Here is a 21072-nt window from a genome sequence, read left to right as displayed (position 1 = left end):
TATGTTAAAGTGAAAACAAATCTTTAGAAACTGATCTAAAGTTTTTATAATTAAAAACACAAAATAACTAATTGGTTAAATATTCACCGCCCCTCAACTCAGTATTTAGCAGAGCCACATTTGGCAGTGACTATAGCCTTCAGCCTGTGTGCACAGGTCTCTGCATCAGCTTTGTACATCTAGACATTGCAAATTTTCCCCATTCTTCTTTGTAAAATTACTCAAACTTAGGCAGCGCAAGGACATAACGCTGTTATTTTTAAGCTGGTCCTGAGTTGCTTTGGCTTTATGTTTGGGGTTGTTGCCTTTCTGGAAAATATATAATCTCTGAAGTGACAATCTCTTGCAGAATGCAGCAGGTTTTTGAGCTTTTGATGATGGCCAGAGCTTGGCTTTTTCCAAACCTAATCTCAGTCATGAAGACCTGTACCTACAGTACCTACAACACCAATTACACATTCTCATACAAAGGATGCACCTCAAAGAGCTTTACAACATGTCAAAGATGTGGTTACATGCAAAAAAACCACAAATTCAAATAAGAATAGCAATGAATAAATAGCAAACAAAAGGTAAATAAGCAATGAACATTTATATAACAAAGATATATAATTAAGATAAGTAGAGACTAAAAAAAAAAAAAAAATTCTGCATTTAAAGTTTTGTAAATGATAAAGTCAGATGGCCAGGGTGGACAAGTTGGAGGAAAAAAAACCTGTAGGGGTTCCATGCCAAATGACTGAGCATTCTACCCAACATTAACATTTTTTTGTTGTTACAAAGTACTAAGCAACAAAGTACTAAATATGGTTGCTTTTAATATACCTACCATTGCCATGTCCCAAACAATATGGTGCCCTGAAATACTGTGCAATGTATAAATAAAGTGTTGTCCTTTCTACATGGTGTGACCAAAATGTATGCAAACGCCCTCAAATAAAAGTCTGCACTGTGCACTTTATTCATATCTGAATTGTTTGAGGGTTAAATCTATCAAAGATGTATGTGTTGTTTGGGATTTGGCTGGTTTTGGGTATGGAAGACTCCCAATCTCAGAGCAATGCTGCAGAAAACTTGCAATGGGAAAAGTGAGTTGAAAGGTCCACACCAGTTATGTGTGTGGCTATATGTTGCTACAGGCTTCTAAAGCTGAATTCAGACTACAATTAAAAGTGACTATTTCCAATTTTTCATAATTCATAATTATTTTGCTTGACTTTTACATTTCATTTTGAAAGAAATTCGAATCCAACATGACTTTGCAATCTGCAAAATTATTAAAAAACAATTTATCAGACAATGCCATGTAATAGACAACCATGAATACCAAAAACATGCAGGCTTCAAATTGTTTATACTATGGGATGTCTGCGAGTTTGTCTGCTGCTGAAAGATGCTAGAAAGCAGAATCATCACTACAGGATCTCTATTTAAAAACTTGTGAACATGACAGAGGAACTGGGAGTAACGGGAACAAGTTCTGAAGAAGTGTGATGCAAAATATCTTTTATTTTACATATTATAAAAAAAATGTACAATTTTGTTTTCGCTTTGTTTTTATAGGGTACTGAGTGCTGTATGAGGAGGGAAAAAATTAAACAATTTTAGCACAAGTCTACAATATAAAATGTTTAAATTATGGGGTCTGAATACTTTCTGGAGACACTACAAAGCTTTATCATGAGCTCCTTTTTATGGCATACTAAAAACTGAGTTGTGTAACTTATATTTGGTTTTGATGTTTTGCAAATGAATATTTTTTTCCTGCATAAGCCATCCTAACCTGTTTTTCAGTAACTGGAATGTTACTACCATGACTCAACAGATAAAAAACAACAACTTAGAAAGTAAGTGTGCAGCAAAAATGACTGCAAGCAACTTTACCAAAAATAAACTACAGAAAATATCTGCAGTAGACCCGTGATCCAGATTGTGGATGGAACAAAGATTTCCACTCTGCACAAGCAATGAATTCCAGGACCCTTTCTTCCAAACTGTTATAATCCGACCAGTATACTTATCTAGTAACCAAGCTAATTTTTTAGTCTACTGATTCATAAAATATGGAAGGCATTTCCACTGGGTTCTAAGATGCTTACGCTATATATATTGGGACACCCCTAATGGGTCACCAGCAAATTAAGTATCAATATGTTGAATAAATACATCCACTGTTTCTGAACAGTCTAAACTGAATGTGTCCTTAAAATCCTTGGAAATAAACACACATAAAACAAAACCTATGATAACGTAATACCAAATATACATTAAAGAGCTGCAGGTGCAAGTATTGTTATTGTGAGAGTTGCATGTCATAAGGTAAAGTAAAAGATACTACTTTAGGTGAATAATGACAACAGACATGGATGCTAATAAGAAGTGCTAGGCATTTGCATCCATATAAAAATTCCAGTGCCAAGCACATCTGTGATAGAGCTACAAGACAAAACACCATTTCCTTCAAAAATACAGCTGCACATTCCTTGTTATTTATTTAGATTTTCTTGCAGATTTCTTTTTGTTTTGTTATTTGGTATATAAATGAATTACTGCCTGTGCATTTACAAGATAACACCTCAAAATTATCATATTTCAGCAGTATATATTATAAATTATATTACATTTTTATAACAGAAAGTTAAAACAAATTCAAATATTAAACATTCATATTACTTTTACAACCTAAGTAGAAACAATTTATTAGCAACAATATGGACACAGGCTTCTTTTTATGTTTAATTAAAGATGCTTCAGCACTGTCTGATTTTGGACTGCTATCTAGCATGTGCTAAAGCTCTGTCTCTCCCCCACACATTTACATTTGCCTTTTTGGCTGAGATCGGTCACTTTTTCACCTGGCTTTTCAAACCAAAGTCCACTCAATTGTGTCTCTTGCTACACGTCATCTGTTATGCAATGGAAACAAGATGAGGGGGCCAGTGGAAATGATTAGGAGAGTTTCTAAGTGAAATTCCTCAAGCATTTTATGTGATTATCTATTTAACTACAATACAGAGCTTACTGTTTGTTTTTAATGTTTCTTTTTACGATTGTGCTTTGTATTCTATTTCTTGCAATAACCTTCAATTTATGATCATATACGTGTTTTTCAGCTCTGTTTGTAGTCTTGCTGTTTTGGATTCTGTTATTATTATCATTCTTGTAAGATGTAAGAGAACACCTGACAGTAATGTCATAGTTATAAAACAAAAAAGGCTAGTAATAAAAAAAAAAAAACATAGTAAAAGTGAATCTTTGTCCCAGAGAGGCAGTGCTACACACCCATGTTGTTCAATATGCTCAATTTCATGCTTTAGTTCAGCATCCTAAGTTTATACATAGTGTATAACTCTCATTATAATATCAGGTTAGAAGCAATTCAGCATAAACAACGAGAGAGAGAGAGAGAGAGAGAGAACGAACCTGAACACTGAAGGGGCTGTTCATGCATCAGCTAGACTGAAGACTTAAGATAAGCCATCTGAGAGACACGCAGTTTCCATCCTTTCTCTTTATCTTGCACATGTGGTGCTATTTTTCAGCTTTTTTTTATCAATATTGAAAGTTATCACATAAAACTTTTTGACTTTGGAACATGGGTGTATTTCTGGCTTTACATTCAGACTTTCCCATTATTTATTACATTATTTTATATTACTTATATTTATAATAATAATGTTTTGTTAATATAGTGCCTTTCCCATGCTCAAGGTGCTTACATTGATTTATATTATTTGCTATTATTATTCATTTTTACTGCTAACATTGCGTTGCTTTAAATTTGTATACTTTCACTTCACATATTCAATGACTGATTTAATAAAGTAATTACAGGGAATCTGATGTGGACAGACAGTCATTAACTTTCCACGGGGTTAGCAGCTGAGTAAGGTCTCCAATAGTGAGCAGCACAAAAAGGAACTCCGCAGTATTTGGGTAAGTGGCATTAACCAAGGCAGGTTAGCCTTTAGTTTATCTGCCTATCTAAGGTACATCTTTTATTCATCGCTCAAGCCAAAGCTAGCAAGTCCCTATATGGAGTACTGAGGAGTGGTAGGCTGAGCAGTTATCACTCTTAATAAGCGAGTGGATGTGTGGTAAACGTCTTTACGTTTTGAAGGGTTTGCTGTATGAGGCTACCATTAGTGAGCCCGATAGCATCTGATTTAACTTTCGTTTTGGTAAACATACGATGTACAATAGTAAATAAATTCACACTGAACTTAGCAAGTCCCACTCACCCCATGTTAATATAATCTTTGTCTGTACAGTATTTTGCTGATTACTCTCATTTATGTTCACTGCTTAAAAAATGTAACATAATTAATGATTAAGAAGAAGAACTTGTAAGGTCATGGTGAGTAAAGCTTGGAATAAGTAAAAGAATCACCTACTTATAACCAACACGTCTTGAAAAGTGTAAGCAGGCATCCTTGAGATGGGTCTGGAAGCTAGTCGCTCTGGAAATTCCACCACACTCTGGGCAAACGTGAGGAGACTGGTGCTTGTGCATTCGTGTATGGGCAGCAGCACTACATGGATTCGGGAGGATCAAAGCCGGGGAGCACTGTGCACAGCTCTAGTGAGTAGAAAAAAAAATAGCCACAAAATATGATACACTTTTGTACAATCCTCAAAGGCATAAGTGTTTCACATTACTGAAATCCAATTAAATGTACTTAAAATATAGCTTTGTTAATATCTTTTTCTCTGTCAATTTACCTGAGATTACTCCAATTGACCTTTTTTCAGGTTCTACCATTTTTAAAGTAAAATCCATTCTTTTTCACATCATTTAAAGTAACACATATAGCAACTTACCTAGTAGTGCAATGGCATCTGGAAATAGCAATGGGCAGTATAACCAAAAAAAAACCATATTATGGTATAATTAAAAATTGACTGTTTCAGTAGATACCAGTATAATGCATTTTTATATAACTTTCAGACTGAAATATATATTTAAACAAACATTATACTGTCTAACAGTGAACACTGTACATATTGGCATACCTCTTATCTCTTGAAACATTTCTTAACACTCAGCAACTCAAACAGATCCAACAGCAGGTATTCACCCCTGTCAAACTCATAAATGTACAGGCCTTCTTTCTTTATTTCTTTTTTCACTCAAGTCCATACACAAAAATATTAAATTTAAGTTTGCAATATAGTCAAACATTTATATCAAGATATAATTAATAATGATCACAGCTATGGTATATATATTAGAGATGCACGATATATCGAGAACTGTATTGTTATCAGCTGATGTTCATTAAAAATGACGACATCGAAATCGGTCAGATGTGTACATTTTAACCAACACAGCCAACCGATATAATTCAGGCTTGTCAACACTGTCAGTTCACTAAATAATTAAATGTTGTTTTCATCGTTTGGAGAGGCAGACATTAAGCTGCAGAAAAACATGCATGCAAGCGCAGCTCATAAAAAAAAAATGCCACGGGGTTTCCTAGTTTTGCTAACAGGAGGACTACGTGCATTGTTTATTCATTGGGCAAATATCGTTAGTAAAGCAGTATGTCAGCCGTTTGGTCATGTTTTCTGTGAAAAAGGAAGATAATAGAGTTGCTATCTGCTCTACCTGCAAAAATGACATAATGCGAAGAGGCTGCAGAATTAAATCTTTCAATACCACAAATTTAATTACCCATCTGAAGAACCACCATAACGAATTATACATGGAATTTCTAGCAGCTAATGCTACCAAAACGAAAGTAAAATCAAACGCTACCAAGCTCACTAGCGGTGGCCTCATACAGTAAACTCTTCAAAACGTAAAGACGTTTCCTCAAGACAGTGCCACAGCTAAAGGCATAACTACTAAACTACTGGAAATGATCGCACTCGATGACCAGCCTTTTTCCACAGTTGAGGACGAGGGATTTCGTCGGTTATTACATAATTTAGAACCTCGGTACATTCTTCCAAGCCGGCGATACTTTGCAGATGTCTCACTGCCTGCATTATATGATGCGATTGCTACATACAGTCATGTGAAAACATTAGGACACCCTTTGAAAGCATGTGGTTTTTTGTAACATTTTTAATAAATGGTTATTTCATCTCCGTTTCAACAATACAGAGAGATTAAAGTAATCCAACTAAACAAAGAAAACTGAAGAAAAGTCTTTTCAAGATCTTCTGTAAATGTCATTCTACAAAAATGCCTATTCTAACTGAGGAAAAAGATAGGACACCCTCACATGTATTCCCTCTTAAATTGGCTCAGATCTCACACAGGTATATCACACCAGGTGCACATAATTAGTAGATCGTTACTCTGCATGTTGAATGAGGCTTGCCCTATTTAAACCTCAGACATTTAGTTTGGTGTGCTCCTGACTGTTGAAGTGAGAGTGAGCACCATGGTGAGAACAAAAGAGCTGTCAGAGGACTTCAGAAAAAAGATTGTAGCAGCCTATGAGTCTGGGAAGGGATTTAAAAAGATCTCAAAAGATTTTGAAATCAGCCATTCCACTGTCCGGAAGATAGTCTACAAGTGGAGGGCTTTCAAAACAACTGCCAACATGCCCAGGACTGGTCGCCCCAGCAAGTTCACCCCAAGAGCAGACCGCAAGATGCTAAAAGAGGTCTCCAAAAACCCTAAAGTGTCATCTCGAGAACTACAGCAGGCTCTGGCTACTGTTGATGTAGAAGTACATGCCTCTACAATCAGAAAGAGACTGTACAAGTTTAACTTGCATGGGAGGTGTGCAAGGAGGAAACCTTTGCTTTCCAAGAGAAACATCGAGGCCAGACTGACATTTGCCAGAGATAAAGTTGACAAAGACCAGGACTTCTGGAATAATGTTCTTTGGACAGATGAGTCCAAAATTGAATTATTTGGACACAACAGCAGAGGACATGTTTGGCGTAAACCAAACACAGCATTCCAAGAAAAGAACCTCATACCAACTGTGAAGCATGGAGGTGGAAGTGTCATGGTTTGGGGCTGCTTTGCTGCAGCAGGACCTGGTCAGCTCACCATCATAGAATCCACGATGAATTCTACTGTGTATCAGAAGGTGCTTGAAGAACATGTGAGACCATCAGTTAGAAAATTAAAGCTGAAGCGGAACTGGACCATGCAACATGACAATGACCCAAAACATACTAGTAAATCAACCAAAGATTGGCTGAAAAAGAAGAAATGGAGAGTCCTGGAATGGCCAAGTCAAAGTCCAGATTTTAATCCCATTGAGATGCTGTGGGGTGACTTGAAAAGGGCTGTACGTGCAAGAAACCCCTCAAACATCTCACAGCTGAAAAAGTTCTGCATTGAGGAGTGGGGTAAAATTTCCTCAGACCGATGTCGAAGACTGGTAGATGGCTACAAGAACCGTCTCACTGCAGTTATTTCAGCCAAAGGAGGTAACACTCGCTATTAGGGGCAAGGGTGTCCTATCTTTTTCCTCAGTTAGAATAGGCATTTTTGTAGAATGACATTTACAGAAGATCTTGAAAAGACTTTTCTTCAGTTTTCTTTGTTTAGTTGGATTACTTTAATCTCTCTGTATTGTTGAAACGGAGATGAAATAACCATTTATTAAAAATGTTACAAAAAACCACATGCTTTCAAAGGGTGTCCTAATGTTTTCACATGACCGTATATCTATGAGCTTTTAAGCTTATAACAATGCCACCAGCATTAGCTTCACTGCAGATATGTGGAGCTCAGAGGTCAGCCCCATGAACATGATGAGTCTAACTGCATTGACAATTCTGAGACAAAAGGAGTGTTGTTGCATGCTAATGAGTTCTCCGGTTCTCATTCTGCAACTTTTATCACACAAGTTTCAATTCCATGTTCGCAAAGTGGAACATTTTAAAAAGTAATGTGCACGTTGTGCTTCATTAAAATGCTCGTAATATGGCAAAAGCTATGGAAGAAAGCAGCATTAAATGTTTAAGCTGCATGGCTCACACTTTGCAGCTTGCTGTAAATGAAGGCTTACTGAGCCAGAGAAGCATCTCCGACTGTGTTGCCATTGGGAGGCGAATAGTAACTCATTTTAAGCACTCACAGCTCGCTATTTCGTGGCTGAGTGAAATACAAACAGACCTTGATACCCCAACAAGAATGATTCAGCAGGACGTCCCTAATCGTTTGAACAGCACATATTATATGCTAAAAGTCTTGTTGATCAGAAGTGTACTCTGATGCATATAGTGCTTAATACAAGCTTCCTGCCTCTCTCATGGTGCATCAGTGGGGACTTGTGGAAAACATGATTACTCTACTTGAACCATTCAAGCAACTTACTAAAGACATAAGCGCGCATTCATCTACAATTGCGGACATGATTCCGTCCTTTGAAGTGCTTACGTGTCTGCTTAAAAAGTGTGGCAAGATTTCGGAGTTCAGACAGCGAAAACCACACTTTTGGAGGCTGTCACAAAACGCTTCAGTGGTGCATTCTCTGAGCCACTATACTGTCTTATCTACTGTCTACTGTATGGTACAAAGATCGATTTTGACCAAGATACAAAAAAACAAGCGCAAGAAGCACTTCAGAAACAACTGGTTGAGATGTCAGCTGGTGAAGGAGATGGTGAAAGCAACAGCGAACCACAACAGAAAAAGATTTGCACTCGGAGAGATTTTGCTGCTTCATTGGTGGAGATGTATGTAGAAATTCTTGAAGAAAATTTGTATGTGGCAGCAAAACCACATTCGACTGCTGCTGAGGTAAAATAATAGAATTATAAAATTAACAATAATCATACTATTAGGTTGACTAGATGTCCCCAATGGGAAAAACACACTGTTACGGATTTATTTATTTTTTAAACACAAACCATACCCTGCAGCTTTCAAATATACAATCAGTATTATCGTACATTTACTGGAAACTCACAGTCAGCACTGCGAGGCGGCTTGCTGGGACTGTGTACATACTATACTATTAATTGTGCCAGCCTAATAAAATATTCTCTTCCTTTTATAAAAACTCTATTTTTTTTTTTTTTTTTTACAAAAGTAGGTGCCATGAGCATGTGCTTATTTTGCTTAATGGTTAATGAATCCTGGGCTATCTTATTATCATTATCATAAACTGTGCAAAGTATCTGCATGTATACATTAAATCACAAATTTATTTTCTGTTTGAAGCACTCTGTTGTCTTATTATCATTATTGGTTTAAAAATGTTTATTTTCCTAATTTTTCACATCTCCACATTACGATTAGTTGCTCAGTAATTTAAAGTTTGTAAAATATATATGTGAGCATTCCTCAGAAAGTGCATTAATTGACAGTGTGATAACCGCTTGAGATTGAACTTACCCTGCAGAAATCAATAGTTTTAGGGGTAGACAAGAAAAAAAAATGTAATGTTGCATCATCACATCATATAAGATATAACATCGCAAAACACTAATTTTAATAATAATAAAACAAGAGTAGCATGAGCCCTACTGGCATCCAATTCCACTGTCCACAATTATTATTATGGCATGCATTTTCTGCAAAACACATATTTTAATGTGAATTCAATCACAAACATGCAGTTACTTTTAGGACATATTGGATATACAGGTGGCGGTCATAAAATTAGAATATCATGACAAAGTTAACTTATTTCAGTAATTCCATTCAAAAAGTGAAACTTGTATATTAGGTTCATTCATTACACACAGACTGATGTATTTCAAATGTTTATTTCTTTTAATTTTGATGATTATAACTGACAAGTAATGAAAGTCCCAAATTCAGTATCTCAGAAAATTAGAATATCAATTAAGACCAATGCAAAAAAAGGATTTTTAGAAATGTTGGCCAACTGAAAGGTATGAACATGAAAAGTATGAACATGTACAGCACTCAGTATTTAGTTGGGGCTCCTTTGGCCTGGATTACTGCAGCAATGCGGCGTGGCATGGAATCGATCAGTCTGTGGCACTGCTCAGGTGTTATGAGAGCCCATGTTGCTCTGATAGTGGCCTTCTGCTCTTCTGAATTGTTGGGTCTGGTGTATTGCATCTTCCTCTTCACAATACCCCATAGATTTTCTATGGGGTTAAGGTCAGGCGAGTTTGCTGGCCAATCAAGAACAGGGATACCATAGTTCTTAAACCAGGTACTGGTAGTTTTGGCATTTTGTGCAGGTGCCAGGTCCTGATGGAAAATGAAATCTGCATCTCCAATTAAGTTCGTCAGCAGCAGGAAGCATGAAGTGCTCTAAAACTTCCTGGTAGACAGTTGCGTTGACCTTGGACCTCAGAAAACACAATGGACCAACACCAGCAGATGACATGGCACCCCAAACCATCACTGACTATGGACACTTTACAATGGACCTCAAGCAATGTGGATTCTGTGCCTCTCTTCTCTTCCTCCAGACTCTGGGACCTTGATTTCCAAAGGAAATGCAAAATTTACTTTCATCAGAGAACATAACTTTGGTCCACTCAGCACCAGTCTAGTCGAGAGTGGCTTGACACAAGGAATGCGACAGCTGAAACCCATGTCTTGCATACGTCTGTGCGTGGTGGTTCTTGAAGCACTGACTCCAGCTGCAGTCCACTCTTTGTGAATCTCCCCCACAGTTTTGAATGGGTTTTGTTTCACAATCCTCTCCAGGGTGCGGTTATCCCTATTGCTTGTACACTTTTTTCTACCACATCTTGTCCTTCCCTTCGCCTCTCTATTAATGTGCTTGGACACAGAGCTCTGTGAACAGCCAGCCTCATTAGCAATGACCTTTTGTGTCTTGCCCTCCTTGTGCAAGGTATCAATGGTCGTCTTTTGGACAACTGTCAAGTCAGCAGTCTTCCCCATGATTGTGTAGCCTACAGAACTAGACTGAGAGACCATTTAAAGGCCTTTGCAGGTGTTTTGAGTTAATTAGCTGATTGTGGCACCAGGTGTCTTCAATATTGAACCTTTTTACAATATTCTAATTTTCCGAGATACTGAATTTGGGACTTTCAGTACTTGTCAGTTATAATCATTAAAATTAAAAGAAATAAACATTTGAAATACATCAGTCTGTGTGTAATGAATGAATCTAATATACAAGTTTCACTTTTTGAATGGAATTACTGAAATAAATCAACTTTGTCTTGATATTCTAATTTTATGACCGGCACCTGTAAGCTATTTACTTATGCAAAGTTAAAGCTTAGGTGGACTGAGCATGCACATTTCTTTTCCCCAACCATTTCTTCATTTTGTTTGTCAAGTGGATCTGAGGCATTGTGATTATACAGTCCTAATCTTCGGTGCTGTTTTGTTCCAATTTTGTGCCACTTCCTCAGGAGATTGACAAGCAGCTGTGTGTAGCGATTGGCTTGTTGTGGAAACGCATGCCTTGTAATTGGTCAAGATTTCATTTTTGCAAGGTTTGACTGGCTAATGTTCCATTTTCAGTTCCGAAGACCCACCTCCCCACCTAAAAGCGGCGATGTCAGGTTCCAAGTTATCTTAAAGTGGGCCAGCTGCTGCTACAACAACATAACAATACTGTTATAATAAGTAATATAATTATGGTACTATTGCTGCTTCTATTACTACACAAGGATTATAGTGAAGCGAAATAAAGCATATAGTTTAATTCTTTTTTTTTCTTTTGTGCATATTAATGAAAGTATTATTTTTTTCTATTACATAACGGTACTTTGACAAGTAGCATAATAACTAATATAACTACAGTAATAATACTATACAAGTATTATACTGTAGTGAAATGAAATAAAAAAAGAAGTAGTTTAATCTAATGAGAATTTTTTTCTATTAATGAAAAGTGTTCTTTTTTTCTTTTTAGGAAACTGATTTCACTAATATAAATATGACTAAATAGCCTGGGCAGAATTGCATTGTAATTATGTCTCAATAATAAATAATAATAATGCTGACAACAGCAAAGTATAGTGTAACAAGGTAGTTGTAATATTATTAAAGGTCTTAAATATAATGGTTAGTAATGCTAGTACTGTACTGATTTTTTTTGTGTGTGCGCGCGTCCCCTTACTCTTTCAGAATTAACGTTTTCTAATAGCCCTTACCACGACTACCACTAGTGTTTCTACGTGAGTCTTTGTTTGTAGTAGCTGTTTTCCTCTTAAAACAAAGGTTTCTTTCTTTAATTGACATACTGGTTGATTGTGTTGTATTCATAGGTTAAATAATACAAAGTTTAATAAAAAAAAATAAAACTTTTTGGAATATTGGGCTTGGTGCATATAGACTTAGCTAAAAGGTTGTGGTTTATCGTCTTGTTCTTCCCTTGTTCCTTTTTTCTTTTTGCATGCTCAGTTACTCTTTATCTTATCTCTACTGGAGCCAACAGTCGCTTGGTGCAGAACATGTGTAGTTGTAACCTATTAGTTGTTCCCTGAAGGCCAATTTGTAATATTCTAAAATTTTCTTTAATTTCAGTTTTTGGTAACCTAAACTTTAAATGTAAATGTCCACCAGTTTCCTACTGATCTTTTTTAGGTTGCTTGTTGCATTTTAACCAATTACAGTTGAAGAAAAACAGAGGTGTTGTAAAATTTTGGAATGGAACTGTAACTTTCTCTTGCTTTATCTAATTTATCCAACTTGAACCCTGTGCCACATTTCCGCTGCAAGATCACCGGCAAACTGACCCTTAAGGCCTCTGCCGAGGCAATCCAGGTCACAAAGGCATACCACATGACCAGATCTGTGCCGTTCAGGGTGAAGTCAGTCAAGATGGTCAGGGAGCAGGCCAGGAATCGTGCAGGCAGCAGGTGGTGACTCCAGAGACTCCAACCTGGGAGCTGGTGCGCAGTGCCAGTGAGCTCCAGTTTGGACAGTACCAGGGTCAAACTTTTAAATGGTTGCTGACCCATGACCTCAGCTATGCTGTCATGGTGTTGGCAACCCACAAGAGGGAGCATGAAGATGGCCAGGTGTCAGATAGTCTGCTGGCAAACAGTAAGAACAGCCTGGAGGCCTATACCTGGTTCTTTCCGAGGTAAAGACGGCCATTGACTGTCGACGGGAGAGAGATGGGTCAGCCAGCAAGTGGCTCGTCGGCTTCTGTGAACATGCACACCTGACATTCAAGGCCCTTTACAATTCGGAAGATCAGGAGGCCAATAGGTGAGGGGGTATTGGGTGGATTCTAAGGGGAAGGGCACAGCAAGGTACTGGGACCCAACTACCATTTGTTCGCCTGTTACCCTCGCCGCTTTTGTACCTCAACGCACGTGGCTCCAACACCAGACTACCAAAGCTGGGACCAGGATGCATGCACTGCAGCTCTATGTGCGGCGGAGAGACGAGGCAAAGTCAGCAGCAACCTCCTCCCTCCTCCTCTTCTCTTCTTAGAACCACCACCAAAGCCACCACCAAGAGCACCACCAAGACCACCACTGCTGCCCCCACGCCTCTCTCACCGTAACAGCCACCGTCGTCAAGATTCCAGACGATGTGCTGCTGTCGGCCAGCATGGAATTGGAGGCTGGTAAGTGACAGCCACCCATGGAAAGTGGTGGTGGCTCCTTAAATTTTTCTGTTTAACCTGTTATTTTTTTGAATTTCCAAACAATCTTCCCCAGCCTCTGCCTCCCGGTTTGCAACCAGTGGAGGACCCCTGCCATCCCAGTGCTCCCAACAGACAGCTGATCCAGTAAAGCAGCCTACACAAACGCTGTCTGCAGCCAGAAGGGAAGTGAGTCAAAAGGTTGTGCTTCTTCAAATGCCGCTGCCAGAAAAGGAACAGACCCTGTCTTTTTGTTAATTTTTTTGTCTTTCTTGTCTTGCGCTCTCTCTCTCTTTCACAGCTGCTTTTGCCCGAGGGCTGGAGGACCTCTCTACCTAAAGAACAGCAGGTGTGGGTAAGGCGGGCCATTTTCACCAAGGGCAATGATGGAGAAAGCCTGTGCTGACCCACAACCTTCACCTCTGGTGGTATCCTCCCGGCCCCAGCAACCTGCACCTCCAGCCCCCAGCATCGCCCGACACCTTCTTTCAGCACCTATTCTTCCTGTGGATGCCCTACCGCATGTGGGCCTACAAGCTCTCCTGCCCGTCGTGCAGCCACAGGTTGTTGGGAGCTGGACGACTCTACAGGACTGGAGGGTCCTGGACACAGATGGATGGTACTTTATGGCCACGAAGAACCTGGAGTGCTGGCGCTGCAGGAAGCAGGCTGGTCGCACAATATCCTGGATTAGCTGGACCCTGCCCATCGGGATGAGTTTCCAGTCATCCTGACTTACAGGTCAGACAAGAGGTCTCCAATGGCCAGGTCAACTCTCCAGAGGTAGGCAGGCACACACGGGCAGCCCTGATGTCTCTGTTCTCTCTAACATAGGTTATCCTGTGACAAGAAGCTCATTGGGCAGATGTGCAAGCGCACGCTGGGCAACGGGGCCAACCAGCTGCGCACATATCTGCTCGATGAGCACACCAGGTCCTGGATGTCACGGTTGCTGTTCGTGTACGCCAGGGAGGTGGCTTCGCGGCTAGAGGAGGCCAAGGCCCGGATCACCTCCATCTTTGGCTCAATCTTGAAGATGGACTCAACCAAGAAGGTGAGCAAGACTGCCATTCCCCCTTTCCTTCGAGCTTACTGTCACTCTCCCTTTCATCATTCAGGTGACCAAGAAACTCGCTGGTGCCACTGCCGGTATGTCAGCCTGGGTGACCAATGTAGAGAATGAGCATGACCAGATCCTGATCAGTGTCCTCACCGTCACCGAGGGCACTGGCCTGCACACCATGGCCTCTGGGCTGATGCAGCGGTACCATGATGCCAGTGTGTCCCCTCCTTTGGTCCTGTATGTGGATCAAGAATGCTGTTCCCACAGAGGGCCATCCAAAATGTCCCTCTTGTTCCACCAGTGGGATCAGTTAGTGGTGCGGCTCGATGCATGGCACGTGATGCGATGCTTTGCGGCAGGTTTCACCACAGATAGCCTCCCTGTGCACAGCCTCTTCATGGCGTGTCTCTCCTTCTGCATTTTTGAGTGGGACCAGGGAGACGTTGCCCGGCTGCAACAGGCCAAGGCTGGCGAGGTGGGGTCGGGTCCCTGGGACTCCGGCATTGGAAACATCCCACTGAAGGAGCTGGCCTGCCGCCACATGCGCAGGGTGTAAGAAACCGGCCAGGTCATTGACAAGATGCTGGAGGCCTTTAGGGACTCCACTGACACCATGAGTATCCTGCTTTTGGACTGTGGCAAGATCCAGGACATTTGTAAGACCCAGAGGCACCACCTCTACTGCACCCAGGACCCAGCCATTGCAACTGTACATGCAGACTGGGCGGCTGGTGAGGAATCACGCTGCCAGTGTTCAGGTGTACATAGGGTTCAACCTCACTGGAGCCGCTCCACCTGCATTTAGACCGCTTCATACCTGATAAGGACCCAGAAACCTGTCCTTTGTGACCTGTGTTCTGCGAGGGAGTAGGTGGTATTGTATTTTTCTCTCTGTCTAACCCCGTCTTTCAAGCACTTCAGCCAGCGCAGCCCACTTTCAGGCCTATACCTTGGAAGGCCTGACACGGTGGCACTGGCAGCAGACTGTCATCTTGTCTGCTACAGTGGCCAACTCCAGCACTCCCTCAATCAGCTGAGCGAACATCTTCTTGGCAGGAAGCTGGTTGAGGATTACACCAGGCCTGTGAAATACTGTATACTGGTTAGGACAACAGGGAAAACAGTTCCCTCTTTTCCACAGGAGAGCTCACTGGCATCCAGTACCTGTTTTCGCAGACCGGTCAAGTGCTGGAGGAAGTGATGGGCAGGGATCCCGACACTCCGAATAGGACCAAGACAGACAACAACAGTGTTGACGAGGGCTTCCATGAGGAGGAGGGGTCAGTAGAAGAGCCTCTGGACTACACCCTCTTTGGTTTGGAGAAAGACTTTGCCACACCGAGTGCCAAACCCACGTCACCCATGACGTCCCTGTCACACCCTGCCACTGGCACCTCACATTCCAGGCCAGCTAACCAGGAAACCACCCCTAGAGACAAACCCATTCAAAGGGTGTTCCATGAGCTGGGATATACCTGTGGATTATCTGATGAGTACTCCTCTCTCTCACTCTCGCTCTCTTCCCCCAATATAGCTTTGGACCTGACAATGGCCAACCTGGTCAATCTGGCTTGCAGTCTCGTGGAGCTCCATCACCATGCCTACGTGATGCGGAGCCAAGTGATGGAGATCATCGCCCTCTGGGTACGATTGCTGGAGGGTGACAGGGCCCTGATTCAGTTCCCGCTATGGCACCAGGAAAGATTGGTGAAGGTGAGGTTCCGACACAACCACTCGCACACCAGTGTCACCCAGGGAGTGGAGAGCTTGCAACAATAGGTTCTTGACCTCTTTGGCGGTCTCTTTCCTTTAGATCAGACACATCGAAGGCAGGACTGACTATGTCCTCTCTCCCAACCCTAACCCCCTCTGCAGGTGCAGGGTCGGCCAAGGCAGCCAAGCTGTACAGATGTCTAACGTTAACCGCCATGTGGAGGCCATTTGTATCCAGCTGTCCAGGATAAACCCCATGGGAACCATCATCTGCGGTGTGAGGGTGAACCACTGGGCAGCCATCATGAGGGATTACATTAGCATTCAAAAGAAATGTTCTCACAAACCCGGTACTCCTGGCCCAGACACGTATTTAGCTCTTCCCCCTCAATCAGCACAATGCTAAGTACACACTAGACGAGTGGGGTCCCCTTTGCCCCATCCTTCCCTATCTGACTTCCTTTGCTTTGTGTTCCTGCAGGCACTACACTCACACCAGGGACCTGGTACGCCAGGCTCTGGAGAAGGCTGTGTTGTTGCCGAGCACCTTGGCCGTGGCTTCAGAGCCCACCCCTGCCGTGCACCCGTGGCCCATGGACCCAAAGCAGTCCACCACACAGGATTTTTTTGTTCCCTGAATTTCCAGATCTGTTCCGTCAGGTGACACTTTGAGCTTGGGGCTCTGTGGATGCAGCACCATCCTTCATTGGGCATCCCCCCCTCCCCAATCCCATATGAAGCATCCACCACCCAGCCACTCCCCCTGCCAGCCAACACTGCTGTTCCTCCGCTTCCACCGCCACAACCTCCTGTACCCCGCACCACTACCTGGCGGCACAGGAAGAAGCAGGAGGTGGAGGAGCTGCTGCACCAGCAAGGTATTCCCCCCTCAAACAAAGGAAGAAGGTGGAGGGCTTTGTTTGCCAGCGCTGTGGCTGTCCTAAAACGAAGGAGTTCAGTCACAGGTGCTTTGGGGGAATCCTTTTGCTTCATTGTGGCTGGCAAAAGTGTACAGGAGTGGCTGAAGGAATAAAGGAGGGAGAATCATGATAGTGTTGTCGGGGGGGATGAATGCCCATTAAAGGCTTTTTTTAAATTTTATTTATTTAATCTGTAGTTGGGCCCACACTTAACATTTTTTAGTTCACAAGGATGCCTGCTTAAGGTTTTGTTAATCTGTATAAGTGACTGGCACTTTATATTTTGGCAGGCCTCCTCCTCTCAATTTTCTTTTTTAATTTTAGGCTTCATCTGCAGGTTATGACACTGACTGAAAACCTTTTGTTTTCTAATTATTGATTTATTTATTTAAACAATATATTTATTGTAAATAACTGCCTTTTGTATTCTGTTTAATGTATGTATGTAGTTTTCCTAAACCTTGGATTGTTGTTTGATATTTATTTATTGTATGCACATAGTTATTTATTCATAAACTTTGGATTGTTGAGTGAATCGTTGTGTCTGTCTGCACGCCACACCGATTGGGTGTCCACCACTTTAAGGGCGCTCTATTTGTCTTCCCGCGGCCACGTCGCCCTGCTCCGCCGGCAGCCCTCTTTCTTAACGAAGATTGGCTTACATTTTTTGCAGAGTGTGTACTCTCCATCTTTGTCTTCTCTTTCCATCTCTAAAGATGTACTCACCATACTGTATCCAGAACTGTGTCAGAATGTAAAGGAAGGCCCACTCTTCACCACACCATTACATGCATCACTTTTGCGACAAGTGCAAAGGTGGCTTCAACATGTACTAAATGTATGAAAATTTCTCTCGGTATACCACCCACTTACCACTGCTTTAAGGCAATGAATAACACGACAGAAAAATCTAATTTCCAATTTCCTTTTAAATTGAACACTCTGTATTTTATATTTAAATATGTGCCAGTTTTCCACTGATTTTTAGCATACTGGTAAAATGATTTTATAAAATATATGCCAGAACAAGAAATCATCCAGTATACCAGATCAACCAGCAATTCACCCATTCCTATCTGGAGTTACAATTAATGAAATTATGCTTTATGTGGAAATATAATATTGTGATTTAGAAAATCTGAATGTTCTCATTAATAGAAATTAAATTAAATTGTGATTGTGTCTATTCACTCCTCTAAAAACAAAATGATTACTCATGGAGTGCTTAAAAGACTTTAAATACAAGGCAATGATTTAAATTTCTAATCAAAAGACATCAGATCTCTCTAGTTCAAGAAATACTCCACCACAAATAATATGTTTTGAATCTGTTACTTCCTCTCCATGTATGTAGTCACAGTCAAGAAAACGGATTGTCATAATTTCATATATAACAGAAATCACAAAATATTTGATTTGGTTTCAATGCAGGCCCAGCTTGAAAAGCAGCAAACAATATTAAACGTCTATGAAAAAAACTAAAACAAAATAAACATTTGGTATTGTTCAAAATGGGTCACCATTCAAGTCCACTGCATCAGGAATTTTGTCATCTCATTTTCCTGTGAAAATGTGACATTGAAAGTTTTTATCTAACATCTCTACAAACACTCAGTGCGTTTACATACACATATATTACGGTAGAAGCTTAGTTTCTTAATAATCTGCACTTACATGTGCAAATAGTTTTCTAGAGCTCTCCTATGGCAAACGCTCCATCATTAAAGTGAACAAAACAAAAAAAAAAAAAAAGAGTTAAACAGTATCATCGGCCACTGTGTATTCGAAAATAAGCATGAAGCCTGTGATCATTTTTTTGTATTTTATAATTATGTTTAGTCAAATTGATGCTTTATTTACTGTATAGGTTTCTGTTACTGAACTGCCCACAATACACTCTTTTCTGCCTGGCTGTGCAACTGAGCCCTGCTGATGGAATAATAACAATGCAGGTATTTTACTTTCAGTAAGATATGCATTAGGTTACTAATTACTTTAAAATATAATCTGATTATGTAGCACATTACACTTAACATGTTACCCTATTGCTCTTGAGATTTTGTTGCAGATTTTAGCACTGTACAACAGCTCATCAACATAAATTTAACAATTTCTGAAGTGTTAAGACAAATTACTTCAGCCAGGAGAAGGAATAATGCAATCACTCAAACATTTGCCTCTGGAAATGTATTCTGTGGACATTTCTACCTGTGGCCGCTGAAAGTTTGTGCAAAGCAATTAATGTGCAGTCTAACCAAATGCATCAAATATGCACAGACTACAAAAACCTGAAGAGTAGCACGGTTATGGGTTTACATGGCCACATAATTGGATAATTCACTTAAGAAATCTACCTCTGTAGATCATGTCTCTCAAAGGCCAATAACTTGATTTCAATAATGAGAATAAAGGTTATTGGAGCACAAGTAAACACACTAAATGAGGGTAATAACAGATACAAAAATGATCTTGGGTACAGCATTCTACTAAATATTCTGGGTGCTGCGACTACACTTGTATCATACAGAGTTTTTTTTATATTTTTTTATCATTGATATTATTTTAACTTTTTTTTTTTTTTTTTTTTACTTGTGGTGCATCTGCAATGCATTAAGTGTTTATGACTTGAGCAGTTACCTAAAAGAAGCAGATGAAAAACGTACCCCTTAAGCAAATTTGACTTGAAAGCACAGCCTTCAGAAAAAAGTGATTGCGTACACAAAGCGACATAATCAAAGAGAACGCTGAATGGGGCACAATTCACACTGCCTCTTTATACCTGTAATAATTTTTTTTTTTTTTTTAAACAAAGGATGATAGATAGGGTGTGTCAGACCTGACATACATATGCTGCCATGTGTGATAAATTGACTTCTGTGGGAAGAAGCAGACAGTCAAAGGTGCATTTGAATTGATGTATTGCTAAAAGCTACTTATAAAGGTGACACATAGCCTGACAGTTGTGCTGCATGTAACATCCTAGAGGAACCAGGCACATAAGTAGTTTCCACAATTTTTTCCAAGTACGAACATCAGGATGCTATGCTGGGATAATTCTTTAGGAACATAGAGATATTTTTACCTGTACCTTGTCTCCTCCTTTCAGTGATTTTATTGTCAGTTATTATTATTATTATTATTATTGCAAAACATAGACGCTCATGAAGAGGTGCAAAGGAATTTAAGGTGGCCCGGCATTACGACTTTTTTTGTAGGCTTCAGAGATTCTAGTCTTTAGTAGTGTGCTCAAAGCCAAGAGTTACAGTAATGGTGTTGTTTTGACTGCTTAGTTTTGTTCTTTGTCTAACAGGCTACACCAGTTGTAGCATTATTATGGGTTGATTTATAAAAAATGAAGCATTACTTATAAAAGTTTCATTTAGATGAATATACAATATTGTTGTTCCAAATAGTACAGATATTTCCTGTAAATCAAAAATAAAAAATGAAAACTATTTAGTATACAAAGTCTTTTGACAATTTTTCAAAGCCTCTGCATATCAAAGACTAGGTTTCTGAAATGCTTGATTTAAATAAAACTATTACTGCAGTCCTGTACTGTCAATAGTGAACTGTTTAACTTGTTTAAATTATATTACTGTCACTTATACTGTAATCTAAAATTTTTTTTGACTCCTATCCATGCAGAAAGTGGCCGAAACTATGAGCTGGCTGAGGAAGCTTCAGAGCAAAATTTGTGTATTTTATATATAGACTTGTTAAGCATGTTAGTCTTTTATTTTGTAAATAAACATTTTATCAGAACTGTTGCTTGTAATTATGACAAGCATGTTATTTTTTTTAATGCTGCATGGATATATACTTTGTAAATGGTGTGGTATGGTGGCACTGTGGTAGCACTACCTCGTCTTAGACCAGGGTTTGCATCAGGTTTCTA

The 21072-nt window shown here is 40.1% G+C and overlaps 2 protein-coding genes across 5 annotated transcripts in view; one reads left to right on the top strand and one right to left on the bottom strand.

Moving 5' to 3' along the window:
- The window catches only part of LOC120537685 (zinc finger protein 687b-like), a 47884-nt gene that overhangs the window by 4466 nt on the left and 22346 nt on the right, over positions 1-21072 (bottom strand). For both annotated transcript variants that reach the window (XM_039766796.1, XM_039766805.1), the window contains exon 3: positions 4395-4579. In XM_039766796.1, coding sequence (XP_039622730.1) covers positions 4395-4579 — 185 coding nt within the window. The remainder of the gene's footprint in view (positions 1-4394; positions 4580-21072) is intronic.
- On the top strand, positions 13874-19415 carry LOC120537695. 3 transcript variants are annotated; one of them, XR_005635374.1, is made up of 3 exons: positions 13874-14532; positions 16076-16254; positions 16417-19415. XR_005635374.1 is itself a non-coding variant. In XM_039766827.1 (3 exons), the coding sequence occupies exons 2-3, from the start codon at positions 14344-14346 to the stop codon at positions 15095-15097; spliced, it is 690 nt and encodes a 229-aa protein (XP_039622761.1). In that variant the 5' UTR covers positions 13874-14219; positions 14313-14343; the 3' UTR covers positions 15098-16040. The 3 variants fall into 3 exon arrangements, 2 of the variants coding, with proteins under 2 accessions (XP_039622761.1, XP_039622752.1); XM_039766827.1 differs by lacking the exons at positions 16076-16254; positions 16417-19415 and adding an exon at positions 14597-16040 and having other exon boundaries at positions 13874-14219; positions 14313-14532; XM_039766818.1 differs by lacking the exons at positions 16076-16254; positions 16417-19415 and adding an exon at positions 14597-16040.

The sequence above is a fragment of the Polypterus senegalus genome, chromosome 1 (genome assembly GCF_016835505.1).
Source record: "Polypterus senegalus isolate Bchr_013 chromosome 1, ASM1683550v1, whole genome shotgun sequence".
In the NCBI taxonomy this organism is placed as follows: Eukaryota; Metazoa; Chordata; class Cladistia; order Polypteriformes; family Polypteridae; genus Polypterus; species Polypterus senegalus.
Note: the sequence above shows the minus strand (reverse complement) of the source record. Positions and strands in the feature narration are given on the sequence as shown.

Excerpts from the sequence above, each read along its gene's own strand:
- LOC120537695 (XM_039766827.1), top strand. The coding sequence starts at position 14,344 with ATGTGCAAGCGCACGCTGGGCAACGGGGCCAACCAGCTGCGCACATAT. Across the intron at positions 14,533-14,596 it reads AGATGGACTCAACCAAGAAG|GTGACCAAGAAACTCGCTGG; the intron begins GTGAGCAAGACT and ends TTCATCATTCAG.